Below are 12888 nucleotides of genomic sequence, written 5' to 3'. Positions count from 1 at the left end.
AGTAATAGTGCTTTCTGCCCATTATTACCAGTAATTCATTTAGAATAAAATTTTCAGTAAGGGTGATCTGTCTCCTGTCCTGGGATAGCTGCCCCAGGGCCAGGACAGGAGAAGGGGTAGTGCCTACATTAAGGAATGATGACCCAAAGGTCACTAAATGTCCCTGAAAAGCTAGGTATCATACTGGGATACTGGAATAATAAATTTATCCCTTACATTGAATATCATTTTAAGTTTCTAGAAGCTACATTTAAGTCTCCTTTGAATTGAAATGATTACCTCAGGTTGATAAATGAGAAACAGATTGTGTAACTTGCCTAAGCTTGAGTAGGTGGTTAATATGAGAAACAGAATGCTAGGGCTTTTAATTATCATCTTTTTTATCTTTCCTTGGAATAAATTATCTAAATGAAACCTATGACCTGAAATTTAACATGTAGCATAAAACCTTGATTGTACATCAGAACAGACTAAATTATAATTCATATTTTTCCAAGTAGATAATGAATGAAAGCTTCCTTGACAGTATTAACTTGACAGCTGAGACAGTGTATTATTAGTTGCTATGAATCATTCAACAAGGTATGATAAAGTTGAAATTGAATTTTTAACAGCCAGACTTTGAATGTGAGTTCATAAGTTGATCAATGTTATAATATGTCCAGAGTGATAACTACTAATTTTGGCCTAGAGCAAGTGTGTACTTTGGGCTAGCTAGCAAAATAGAAGGTGCTCTCAAACCAGTTTTTAAAATAGGAGTGGAGAAAGAAGCCTTGGGGGAAGACTTGAGGCTTTGAGACACAAGACAGGGACCCTAGTATCATACCTCATATCTTGAGAGAGTGCGTATTGAAGAGGAGGGGCGATGGAGGAGCAGATGTGTCTCATATAGCTAGAAAGTGACTGTTGACATCAAAGTAATCTTGAAAATGACTTTTGTCTTCATTAATTCAGAAGACACAGAAGAGATGTATTTAAAAGTCCTTTATTGGAAATTTTTTTTAAGAAGTTAAAGCATTACTGAATGACTTGTTGCCTTTTGAGAAGATGTGGAGCAGAGCCAGCAGTGATGCTGTAGATGTTCTTGAATCACAGAAGTTCAGCCTGAAATAGCAACCAAAGTCAGGATCCAGAGTCAGTTTGCTGGATTGTTATTAGAAAATGCATTTGTGTTTTTGACTGTTAGGCCCATGGAGTTGTAGACTTACAGGATTGAAGAAGTTGATGAATGGCACTCCTGTCAGCACCATGGTCCTGTGCCTGTACCTGGGAGAGACCAGCCAAGCAGAGTCCAGCTCTCTTTCTTGGTTGGGAGCAAAACTCCCCAGTACCGCAGGGACCCGATTGACGTGTAACTGAGAAATATTTAACAAAATAAATAAAAACACAGTCAACCTGGGTATTGTTAACTTGTAGTTTTCTAAGTCAGGATGCTGGGGCAGGGATCCTTCCCTATCCATTTGAATTTGATTCTACTGCTCTGCAGTGTGCGTTGCGACTTCCATTTTGGTACTTTTGTACGTGTGCAGCTAAAATGTAGAGTTTACAAGGCCCTCCTTAGATAGGATATCAAAAGGTTACTGAGGTTTAGAAAGAATAAGAAAAATATAGGAAAATCTGAGACCTATTGAATGATAATTTGGTAGTAATTGGAGAGTTCATGGGGAAGATGGGAAAGAGTGGGGAATGGGTGTGAAGTGAGGAGGCAACAGAATTAAAATGAAAGGAGATTCAGTGTTGCTGACTGTTTGGAATACAGTCATTAAGACTTCAGGAAGATTTTTTTTTTTGGTGAGGCAGTTGGCATTAAGTGACTTGCCTAGGGTCACATAGCTGGTAAGTGTCAGGTGTCTAAGGCCCGCTGGATTTGAACTCAGGTCCTCCTGACTCCAGGGTCAGTACTCTATCTATTGTGCCACCTAGCTGCCCCTCAGGAAGATTTTTTTTAAAAGAGCTTACGAGCACCATATAAAAATAGAGAAATTCTTGAAATATTCCTGACATAACTATTCATGTGATTTGTTGGTAGGTGTTTTCATATAAATTATTAAACTGAATATTTTTATTTTAGATTGCAGATTTAATTGTCATAAGCGCTGTGCATCAAAAGTACCTAGAGACTGTCTTGGGGAGGTTACTTTCAATGGAGGTAAAAACATTTTTCTTAACAGTGGCTTTTAGAATGAGAAAAAGACATATTTTACTGTATTCTTGTCAACTATCTTTAAGCTAAATTGATTATTTATTTTTCCTCTTTTTGTTCCTTGCCTCCGTAGGCTGCAGTTTTGTAGTCAGAGAGCTGATGAAGGATTAATGTCAGTTTAAAACTTTATTCCTATGCTCTAGGCCCTGGAGTTTAGGGCTTTCACCTTGACCCTGCCCTCTTTGATATTCTCATCAGAATGATGGGCAAATCTAAGACAATTAAATTTAACAGGTATAAATATAAAACCTGAACTTAGGTAAAAAAAAAATCAACAGTGCTAGCATAGAAAGGGGAGAAATTGCTTCATGTGAAGAAAATCATGCGGAGGTTTGGTTGAAGGCCCTAAGGAAATTTAGCTGGGAGAAGAGTTAACTAAGGTAGATATGATAGCCATCTAAGATGAGAAGAGTTCTTAATGGAAGAAATGATAAAACTTCTGCCTGATTCCAGAATACAGACTGAGGGAGGATAAATGGGTAGAAGGTATGGGGAGATAGCCCCAAGTGAAATACATGCTATTATTGTAAATGGCTTTCTGTCACTATCAAAGTACAGATTAGATGGGAGAGTTTGGGTTTGTTGTAGAGGGGCTTTCATGCTTTGTAAAGAACAGGGTTGAAATAGATGACCTTACGATCCTTTTTATCATTCAGAGAGATGGGAAAGAAGGGAAGGAAACAAGGATTTGTTAAAAGCACCTACTATGTACCAGCTGCTATGCTGAGCACTTTAAAATTATTGTCTCATTTGATCCACCTGACTACCCTGGGAAGTAGATTCTATATTGTCACCATTTTACAAATGAGGAAACTGAGGCAGGCAGAGGTTAAGTGACTTGCCTAGAGTCACACAGCTAATAAGTATCTGAGGCAGGATTTAAACTCAGTAGTTTCTGGGTAATTTAATCATTTTCTTAATAAGGCCAGTATGTTACTAATAAAAGGATGGTCATTTGGCCATCTCTCTTAGACCAAAGGCAGTCATGGTGGAGGGCTCACAGTTGATATGCCCTTCAAAGAGTAGATGTTCTGAGGGGTGGCAGTCAACTCTTGATTGAATAACACAGTGGCAGGTGGGCTGTATTAAAATAAGGGGCTGAGAGTGATGTCGTGTCACTTTTGGACAGACTATCTCTACGCCCAGACCTCCCCCAGCCTTGGGCAGTCCTTTGAAAAACTGTATGCCTCACCCAAGCCTGAGCAGAACACCATGGCTACTCTACCAACGTGAAGTCTTGAACAAGAAAGTCCAATCTCATTATCAGCAAATCGAGACTTTAGAAGAAGGGGGGAACTCTGAATCTACCCAAATTACTGGTAATTAATCATTTCTTTCAAGGTCAATCACTACACACTGAGCCATCTGACTGCCTCTAGATTGTATGGGTTGTTTTCTTTATTATAGTCAATTAAGAAAAAAATATCCGTATGTGATATTATATGCTGCCATCAGCAAGTATGTAGACCTGTCTTGGGTTTTCTATAGAGCACTTACTTTCAGGAAAATAATGGAAACTATAAGAGTGAGCTCACAAAGTTATTGTTGTTGTTCAGTCATTTCAGTTATGTCTGACTCTTCATGACCCTATTTGAGGTTTTCTTGGCAAAGATACTGGAGTGGTTTGCCATGTCTTTCTCAAGCTCATTTTACAGATGAGGAAACTGAGGCACACAGGGTTAAATGACCTGCCCAGGGTCCATAACTAGTAAGTGTCTGAGGCTAGCTTAGAACTCATGAAGATGAGTCTTCCTGACTATATTTGAACACATGAAAATGAGTCTTCCTGTTTCCAAGCATAGTGCTGTATCCAGTGCATCACCTAGTTATATATTATGATATAATAAATATTCCCAAACTTTAAAGGCTGAAGTAACATTCCCTAAAATAGCTGTGTAACTTGATATGAGTTTGATTATTAGTAGCACTTTATATCGGGAGGGATTGGAACAGGGAAGCATAAGAAATGGAAGCCAAGTACCATAGAATTAATTAACATTTTTCCTCAGGATACACATGTCTGTGTTTTTCATTGCATATTATTAGAGTAACTTTATCAGATGGTGAGTTTTTAAAAAAAACATGTACAGGAACTGATTATTTATGTTGGATTTGCTTACATATGTAATTCATTGCTAAGGAAAATGAGTTAATTCTTACAATTTTCAATTCTTACATTATTAATAATTGTCTTTTGGTGATTAGCATGAATGAAATTTTAGGATAGACTAGAATGAGTAGAGGACAAATTGAGGAAAAATGGAGGAAGACTTTCAGCATAGCAGCTATTGTGGCAGGAAACTCAATAATAAATGTGAAAGGAAAACACAACTATAATAAAACCTCTTAGAATTAGATTCCATCAATTTGAAATTTATGGTAGTCTGACCCAGAATGGGCTGAAATTTACCTTTTTATGAAGCATATGGGTAACATTGCTTTTAAAATTTAAAAAGTAAAGATAGTAACATATTGTTGGTTACGGTCAGATAAGTACTTCTTCTCATTATGACAAGTTTTATCCTTGAAAAGAGGGCCTGACAAACCATTAATTCCCAGCTTCGACAGGGCGCTGTTGTCCTGGTATCACAATATCTCCCACACCTGTGCCTTCTTTCTGATATTATCTTTCATCAACTCTGTACATATCTTATATGTTCATAGTTGTTTGCATGTTGTCTCCCCCATTAGCATGTGAGCTTCTTTGAATGCAGGGAGGGGCCATATTTTTGCTTCTTTTTTGTATCCCTAGCATTTAGCACAGGGATTGGTACATAGTAAGTTCTTAATAAATGCTTGTTGAATGAATGACACTGTTGATAGGCAGGTTTTTTTCTAAATATTTATGCGAGAAAATCAGTTTTAGAGGAACTCATTTTAAAATCTGTTTTACTTTTAACTTTGAAATAGTTTTTCAATTTCTTGCTCTTTCAACAATTTAAAATTCCTTTAAAACTTTGCCAGAGCCTTCCAGTTTGGGAACAGATATGGATATGCCAATGGACATTGACAGTAGCGATATGAATAGTGATGGTGGTCGGGGTTTGGATGACCCAGAAGAACCATCTCCACCGGAAGACAAAATGTTCTTCTTAGATCCCTCTGATCTTGATGTAGAAAGAGATGAAGAAGCTGTCAAAACCATCAGGTAGTAAATGAATATGCCTGGGAAACGATAGGTAGATCTAACCCATCATACAGGGCCAATAGGTAGGGAGCTCCATTTCAGAGAACCCAGAGGTGTCTCCTTCTACCGTTATAGAACTTTTAGGTGTTGGAGTTGCAAGGACTGACGTGCAGACTCTTTAATGATTAACAATGAGCAAATCTGAGGATGTAGCAGCAGGCAGTTTTTTATAGGTGTGTTAGAATTTTTGATGACTGACATAGTTTAGCCTTTCTATGCAGATGAAAAAGTAGGTGAATTTTCTACATTTTTTTAAAGAGAAAACTGCTTTTTAAACAATCAAGACAGTGTAGGTTCATGGCAGAGCCCCACTGCAAGGTAACAATAGTGGCATGTCTTTTGTACCAAATGATAATCCCATGCAGGAAGATTTTTGATGGCAGAAACCACCGTAGAGAATATATTTGGGAACTTCCATCAAAAAGTAATGATGTCAATTTTGGAGCAGCTTCATAAAGCTGAAATGCTTGACATTTTGTGAAAATGCTACTCATGTAAAAATCTAAGTAGCATCATTTATTTAGCAAAACACTATCCTGTGTAGGCTTTGGGGAAAATGCGAAGTTGATGTAAAGCACAGTCCCTGCTCTGAAGAATCAACATAGAGGTCTAATGAACAGTATTCCAAAAGGGAATGTATTGATGAGTTTTTTTTAAAAAAAGAGTCATATGAGGTGTGAAGTCATTACTAACCAAGAGGAGTCAAGTCAGGCTCCCTTAGAAAGCAGGAGTTGGGTTTATAGGACTGACAGAACTGGAAAAAATGAAGAGAGATGGGGAAAGCATTCTGGTCACCAGAGATAGCCTGAACAAGGATGCGAAGGCGTGGAAGTGTGGTGTGTGTTTGAAGCGGGAGGAAGTTATTTATTTTCTCATTTTTATTTGAAAAACATCACCTTAACAGAATTCTGATCAGTTATGGTATATGCGATTTCTTAAACTGGGTTTTAAATCTTTCTAATACATTTTAAACGTTTTTCTTAGTCCATCAACGAGCAATAATATCCCACTAATGAGAGTTGTGCAGTCAATCAAGCACACAAAGAGGAAAAGCAGCACAATGGTGAAAGAAGGCTGGATGGTGCACTATACCAGCAGAGACAATTTGGTCGGTAGCCTTATAATTTTAAATGTGTTCATGTTTGTTAACAAAAAGTCGCCACTAGTGTCCTGTTTCAAAAATGCACTGGGATGTTTAGCTATTTTAACATGTTGAGAGGCATTTTAAAAGGTATGTTCATAACTAAGGAGGGAGGTAGAGAATTCAGAAAGAGTCAGGAGGAGTGCCATGAGAATGAATGAAAGAAATTGGAGTCTGTAAATAAAGGTGAAAGGGGCTATCATTAAGTCTAGGAAGGCACCACAAGTTATGGGCTAGGGTGACAAGATTAGGAGGCATTTAAAAATGTGTTTCATTTAACAGGCTTTTGTAAAGAGAATAGTTACAGGCCGTTCTTTTTTTATCAGAGAAGGATAGTGCTTTAATTGCAAGTGGATAATTTTAGATTAGCCCTAGAAATTTTATAGGCAGGAGTTTTGAGACGCTTGAATGGGTTTTAAAAGGCTCTGTGAAGAAAGTCTAAAAGAAAAAGATGGGATTCTTGGATGGGTAGGTTTTTTTCCCCATTTTTTTGTTTAGTATTTTATTTTTCCCCTTTTACATGTACAAACAATTTTAGCATTCTTTTTTTTTAAACTTTGAGTTCCAAATTCTGTCCCTTCTTCACCACCACCCCCTCACCAAGAAAGCATGCAATTCTATATAGGTAACACACCTGTAGTCATGTAAAACACTTCCATAATAGTCATATTGTGAAAGACTAACTGTATTTCTCTCCATCCTATTGGGTAAAGTTTTTTTATGTAGATAATGAAGATTTGTTCCTCCCCTCCCCAAACAAACTTGTTATCCAAGAGAAAGCTTGGCTGCTGATGAGAATGAGCATGCTAAGTCTCATATGTTAGAGTGGTTATATAGTATGAGTGTATGAGTGCAGGCATGCAAGTAGTTAAAGGTATTCAAATATTCAAAACTCAGAGCACTCTACTGTGTTTTTATTTTTTATTTTTTTGTAGAGAAAGAGACATTACTGGAGGCTTGACAGCAAATTCCTTACATTATTTCAAAATGAATCTGGATCAAAGTATTATAAGGTAAGGACTCAGTGGTTTTTCAGAATGTTTAGTCTTTCAAAAATATGTGAAAATATATAGTAAGTGTATGAATTAATTAATTACAATAAATGATATTTATTACTTTTAATCCTTGTGGCTTCATTTTTTCTTATGCTTATTCTTTCATAAAACACTAGTAAGTGGAGTAAATAGGTGAAAATTATTTTATCATATCCATTTTGCAGATGATGAAATAGCTGAGAGGCATTGTAAATAGAGTGCTGAACTTGAAAGTAAAGAGTGGGGGAAGGGAAAGGGAATAATCACTTATTAAGCACCTCCTGTGTGCTAAGCACTTTACAAATACTATCTCAAGTTAAGAGGACCTGAGTTGGAATTCTATCTCAGACACTAGTTCTCAGCTTTAGTGTCCTCACTAATAAAATGGGGGCTAAAAATAGATAGCACCTACATCTTAAAGTTATTGTGAAGACCAAGTGAGATAAATACATGGAAAGCACTTTGCAAACTTTAAGGTACTTTATAAACTTTAGTTATTACTACCACAACTACTACTGCTATTACTATTACTACCACTAAAATGATTCAGTATTAGACCTTTCAACAATAATGTCTCCAGGAATAAAATTTGGAACCTCTGATCAGCGTGGTATGTTTTATTCATAATTTATACTTAGCTAGATCTGTGATCTCTCTGTGTCTGCTTCTATCCTCTTGTCCACCTGGTACAGATTGTGAAACCTCTTCTTGTCCCATGTCTTTCTGTAAATCCTCCATAGATAATAAATCCGATAGACTGCTTCATTTATTTTTTTTTTTAATATATCTCAAGGCTATAGGCCTCGGGCTGTCCATTCCTGTTATGTGACTGAGCCATCTCTTTTTTCAGGCATAAATGTACTAGATGATGTCTTTTATACCAATTTTGTCTGCAGAACATTGTTGTGATATGTTACAGCCTGCTTACACCCACCATATGTTATACCATTGTCTTGTAATTTTGCTTGCTTCTGGTTTCAGCTTTCACACATCAAAGTTCAATATTTCATTGTGGCATGGAATTCATTGGGTCATCAAAGGTTTTGCCAGCAGAGTGCAGGCTCTGGCTAGTTCTGCCATGGTGAAAAAACCATGAATATAGTTCTGGCAACATGACTCGCCTTGCCAAATTCTCAGAGGCATACCACTGTTATGTTGACCACTTTTTAATTAATGATTTGGCCTGGCAACCCATAAAACAAAATATGATACAGAGTGGCTCCAACTCCTGTCAGCCTCCTTCTTTGCTGCAGTGATAAGGGAGGAGGGGCATGTGGTCCTGAGAATCATAGGACTTTAGCTGTTGGTATGCTAAATGAGAGACCTTTGTGTAGTAGAAGATACTTCTGCTAGAGGTCCTAGAGGAACCGAATCCCCTCAGTCTTAACATTCTTACTGTAAATGAAATGAGAAGCATGATGAAGGATAGTTGACAGGGTTGCATTAGAGGGTCTGTTGGAGGGTGATGAGAACACTTCAGGGGACATAGGGCCATATATTTGTTGTTGTGCTTAAGGTAATGCACAAAGGACCACCATGAAGATGATTGTAGTTTATGTACCAGCATCTGTTAGAGAGAAGGGGGGGAGAGAAGTTCTTGTGTTGTGTGTGTGTGTGTGTCTGTGTGTGTGTGTGTGTGTGTGTGTGTGTGTGTGTGTGTGTGAGAGAGAGAGAGAGAGAGAGAGAGAGAGAGAGAGAGAGAGAGAGAGAGTTTGGGGTTAAGTGACTTGCCTAGGGTCACACAGCTAGTGTCAAGTGTCTGAGGCCGCATTTGAACTCAGGCCCTTCTGACTCCAGGGCCCATGCTCTATCTACTACACCACCTATCTGCCTCAAGAGAAATTCTCTAAAAAGATTTGGTAACATTCTTACATCACTGTATATTTAATATTCTGTGGCCTTCATAGTAAGGTAGGTATAGGGGAAAATAGCGAAAAACATGCTTCAACAGTAAGAAACACACACACACACACATATATATATATATGCATATATATATATATATATACATATTATATATGTATATAAAATCAGACACTGACACAGACTCTTACCACCTCCTAAGGAAATTTAGCTGACGTAAATGTATCATCATGACTAAAAGATGAAAACCAAAAGAGCCTAGGAGCTACCATAGCCAGCCAAGCAAAGAGCTGTGCGAGTCAAGGTCTAGAACATAAATTTGTAAAACCTTCCAGAGAAGAATTGTAAAGATTTTAAGCAGGATCACGTCATAAAACATGTATAAGCAGAGGAGGGAAAATGGAATTTACAGGAGAGAATTCAGTGAAACTAAATCTCAAGGGGATTTAGGGATGAAACTGGAAAGAGCACAAATAGATGAAAAATGGGGAAAAAATCTACAAAAGATTTCCATGACAGACTCTTTTCCACAGGGGTTAGTGGAGTCACCACCCCCGTCCTTGAGGAGCCCTGTGGGGGTAAATGACAGCTCACATATACTTGGAGCTGTAAGACTGAAAAGCGTTTATCTCATCTGAGCCTCGCAATAACCCTGGGAGATGTGTGCTAGTATTATTATCCCATTTGATAGGTGAGGAAAGTGAAACTCTTGTGCCTTGTCCAGTGTGTGCATCCCAGCACTGACCTCCAGTATGACACTTGATCTCTCATTGAAATAGCACTAAAAAAAAAAAAAAGAGGAGCAGAACAGCAGCTGGGCTAAACCAGTTACCACGTATGCACAGAGAAGGCCTGTGCTGGAGGCAGCATAATCTTGAAGGTATTGAGGCCTCAAATCTGGATTACTAAGCATTTGGGAAAAAAAAATCATACTCTTACCCCTCCCCTCAAAAAATGTGACCTAGAAAATGTTTTGAACTTTGGATCCATTCATCTTTATAGAATTTTTATGAGCATAATCTACATACACAATGTAGATATCTTTGAAGGTATGAGAAGGGAATAGGTAGGGTTTTACAAATGATACTCTATAGCAGACTACTTTTTTCTTACCTTGTTAACTGAAGTTATACAGAATATAAGATATGTTATATTTATTGTTTGTCGACTATACGAAAAGCATTTGATTTGATAGAGCAGAATGATGCTTTAATGACTTTTGTCCAACAAAGTACCTCTTGTATATCAGAATCATTGATGATTCTTGCAGTCATGAAAAAACAAGTAATTTTGTTTAGTGATTTTCTGATTGCTAATAATAGGATAGGAAAAACACTAGGGAGGGAGCTCTTAATATCCATCCTTGATGAAGTTTAACACATAGTCCATATGGAGGAGAGATTCCCTAGAGATGGTGAAGTTCTCCAAATACTTCTGCTTGCTCACAACATTGAGTCAATTGCATTGTGCCCCAAAAATATTACAGACCCTCCTAAATGAGATCCAGAGTCACTCAAAAGAGTTTAGCCTAACTATCCACACCAGAGAAATCAAGTGGATAAAAGAATGCCTGTTGTCGACTATTATTTTCAGTTGAGTAGAAGCTCATTGAGTTGTCCAGTGGAAAGATTGGAATTTGTGAGGTAAAGTCAGTTAACATGTATTTATTCAAAGCCTGCTTTGAGCCTATGGATAGAGAGTGCAGTTGGCTCAGAACTGATGAAACTGGAGGAGATGAGGGTTCATTGTCTTTAGGAAATTGTGGAGTACTTATCATAACCCCACAATCTTCCTGAGAGAAAGGCCCTTCTTTTTGTCATCATTGATTTAGGGCTGGAAGAGATATAAGTAGTAGAGGAAACTGAGGCTTTGAGAGATTGGCTTGCCAAGGGTCACAGAGTAAATTCTGAGGTGTCATTGAACGTTCACCCTGTCATCACGACTTCAAATCTGCTGCTGCATTCACTGTTGCCACCCTGTCCAGATGTACTCACTCCAAGGGCTGGCTTGAGCATCTTGCATCCTGATTATTACCATCTACTCTGATGGCAGATCCTGGCTTGTCTTCCACTACACCTAGACCCCCCGATGCATGTGTTTCAGCCTGACAGTTGCCGAGCAATATTGATGAATGGCATAACTGGAAAGATGAGAAAAGCCAGGGAATGGGGTGTCATTAAGCCGTTGTCTTTGGCCCTCATTTACATCTCAGGAGTAATGATATCTCTGAACATCTCTGCTCTAAAGTGTTATAGTCAGTAACAGAAATATGAATGGCTCATACAAGGACCACTTCCCCACATCCTCTCTTCTACTTTAGCCACTTGACTCCTCTTTGCTTTATAGTACCTTGTATAGAATAGGACCTGGTAAAATATTCCTTAATGTCATTTGGCGGAGGGGCAACTGGCCTCAAGGCCAGAAGAACTGGGTTCAAGTCCCACCTTTGATGGATCCTGGCCATTTGATCTTGGGTGGGATCACAACCTCCAAGTGCTCCAGGCTGTTCTCTAGGGCAGTAAGCTGCAGAGAAGGCACTTGTATGCGTTGGTGGATGGCGTTTTGTCACCTGGCAGTTCCCTGTGTCAGCGACATCACAGGCCCAATCCATTGGCCCATGATTTGATGACGGTTGGTAAGAGCAAATGCTGGTAGCAGCAACAAAGCCCACATCATCTCCTTGCCCCCTGAATGAAGTGTGGGCAACCTCCTGGATAAGGAAGTATTCTCTTTGCCAGGCTCAATCCTAATCTGAGGCCTGGACCCTGTGCCTCCTCTGCTCTGTCATGCCTCTGTTGATGCTTCTAGCTTGCTCAGGCTTCTAAAAGCAAGAGTCAGTAAATCCAAGACCGTTCTTGGCCGTGTACTCCCTGCGGCACGCACTGTGCCCCTTCTTGCTTTTCTTGTCTGGTAGGAATTGAGATCTTAAGTTACTTTGTGTGTCTGAACAAAGCTTTATTCACATTTTTCAATGCTTTCTTTTTTATTTCAGGAAATACCACTTTCAGAAATTCTCCGCGTGTCTCCTCCACAAGATCTCTCTCACATTTCTCACGGTAGTAATCCACACTGTTTTGAGATCATCACTGATACGATGGTCTACTTTGTGGGTGAGAACAATGGAGGCAGCTGTCACAGTCCAGTCCTGGCAGCTACGGGAGTAGGGCTCGATGTAGCCCAGAGCTGGGAAAAGGCCATTCGTCAGGCTCTCATGCCAGTCACCCCTCAAGCTAGCGTTTGTACTTCTCCGGGCCAAGGAAAAGATCACAGTAAGCAGTCAAGCAGTTCAGCATCATTGTAATCTGAATGCATCATTTGAGTAACATAGCACATTACCGTGCTATTACTTCATTAAAATATTGTTTCCCATTATAACCCCATGTAGCAGGTAACTCTTAGACCATTTTTTGCTCTTGTTAGAGAAATGCCTTGTATTTTTGGCTCATGGCTGAATTGTGTG

General features: G+C 38.7%; 1 protein-coding gene across 4 annotated transcripts in view; it reads left to right on the top strand.

Annotated features, from left to right (window-relative positions):
- PRKD3 (protein kinase D3) overlaps positions 1–12888 on the top strand; it is a 99737-nt gene that overhangs the window by 58852 nt on the left and 27997 nt on the right. For 3 of the 4 annotated variants that reach the window (XM_020964837.2, XM_020964838.2, XM_020964836.2), the window contains exons 7-11: positions 2072–2149; positions 5168–5351; positions 6375–6498; positions 7467–7544; positions 12421–12697. In XM_020964837.2, coding sequence (XP_020820496.1) covers positions 2072–2149; positions 5168–5351; positions 6375–6498; positions 7467–7544; positions 12421–12697 — 741 coding nt within the window. The remainder of the gene's footprint in view (positions 1–2071; positions 2150–5167; positions 5352–6374; positions 6499–7466; positions 7545–12420; positions 12698–12888) is intronic. The other variant, XM_020964839.2, reaches the window with a different exon arrangement.

Source organism: Phascolarctos cinereus, unplaced genomic scaffold (assembly GCF_003287225.1).
Source record: "Phascolarctos cinereus isolate Bilbo 61053 unplaced genomic scaffold, phaCin_HiC Scaffold_2;HRSCAF=192, whole genome shotgun sequence".
Classification (NCBI taxonomy): Eukaryota; Metazoa; Chordata; class Mammalia; order Diprotodontia; family Phascolarctidae; genus Phascolarctos; species Phascolarctos cinereus.
The sequence above is the reverse complement of the archived record's forward strand: the minus strand, read 5'-3'. Positions and strand labels throughout refer to the sequence as shown.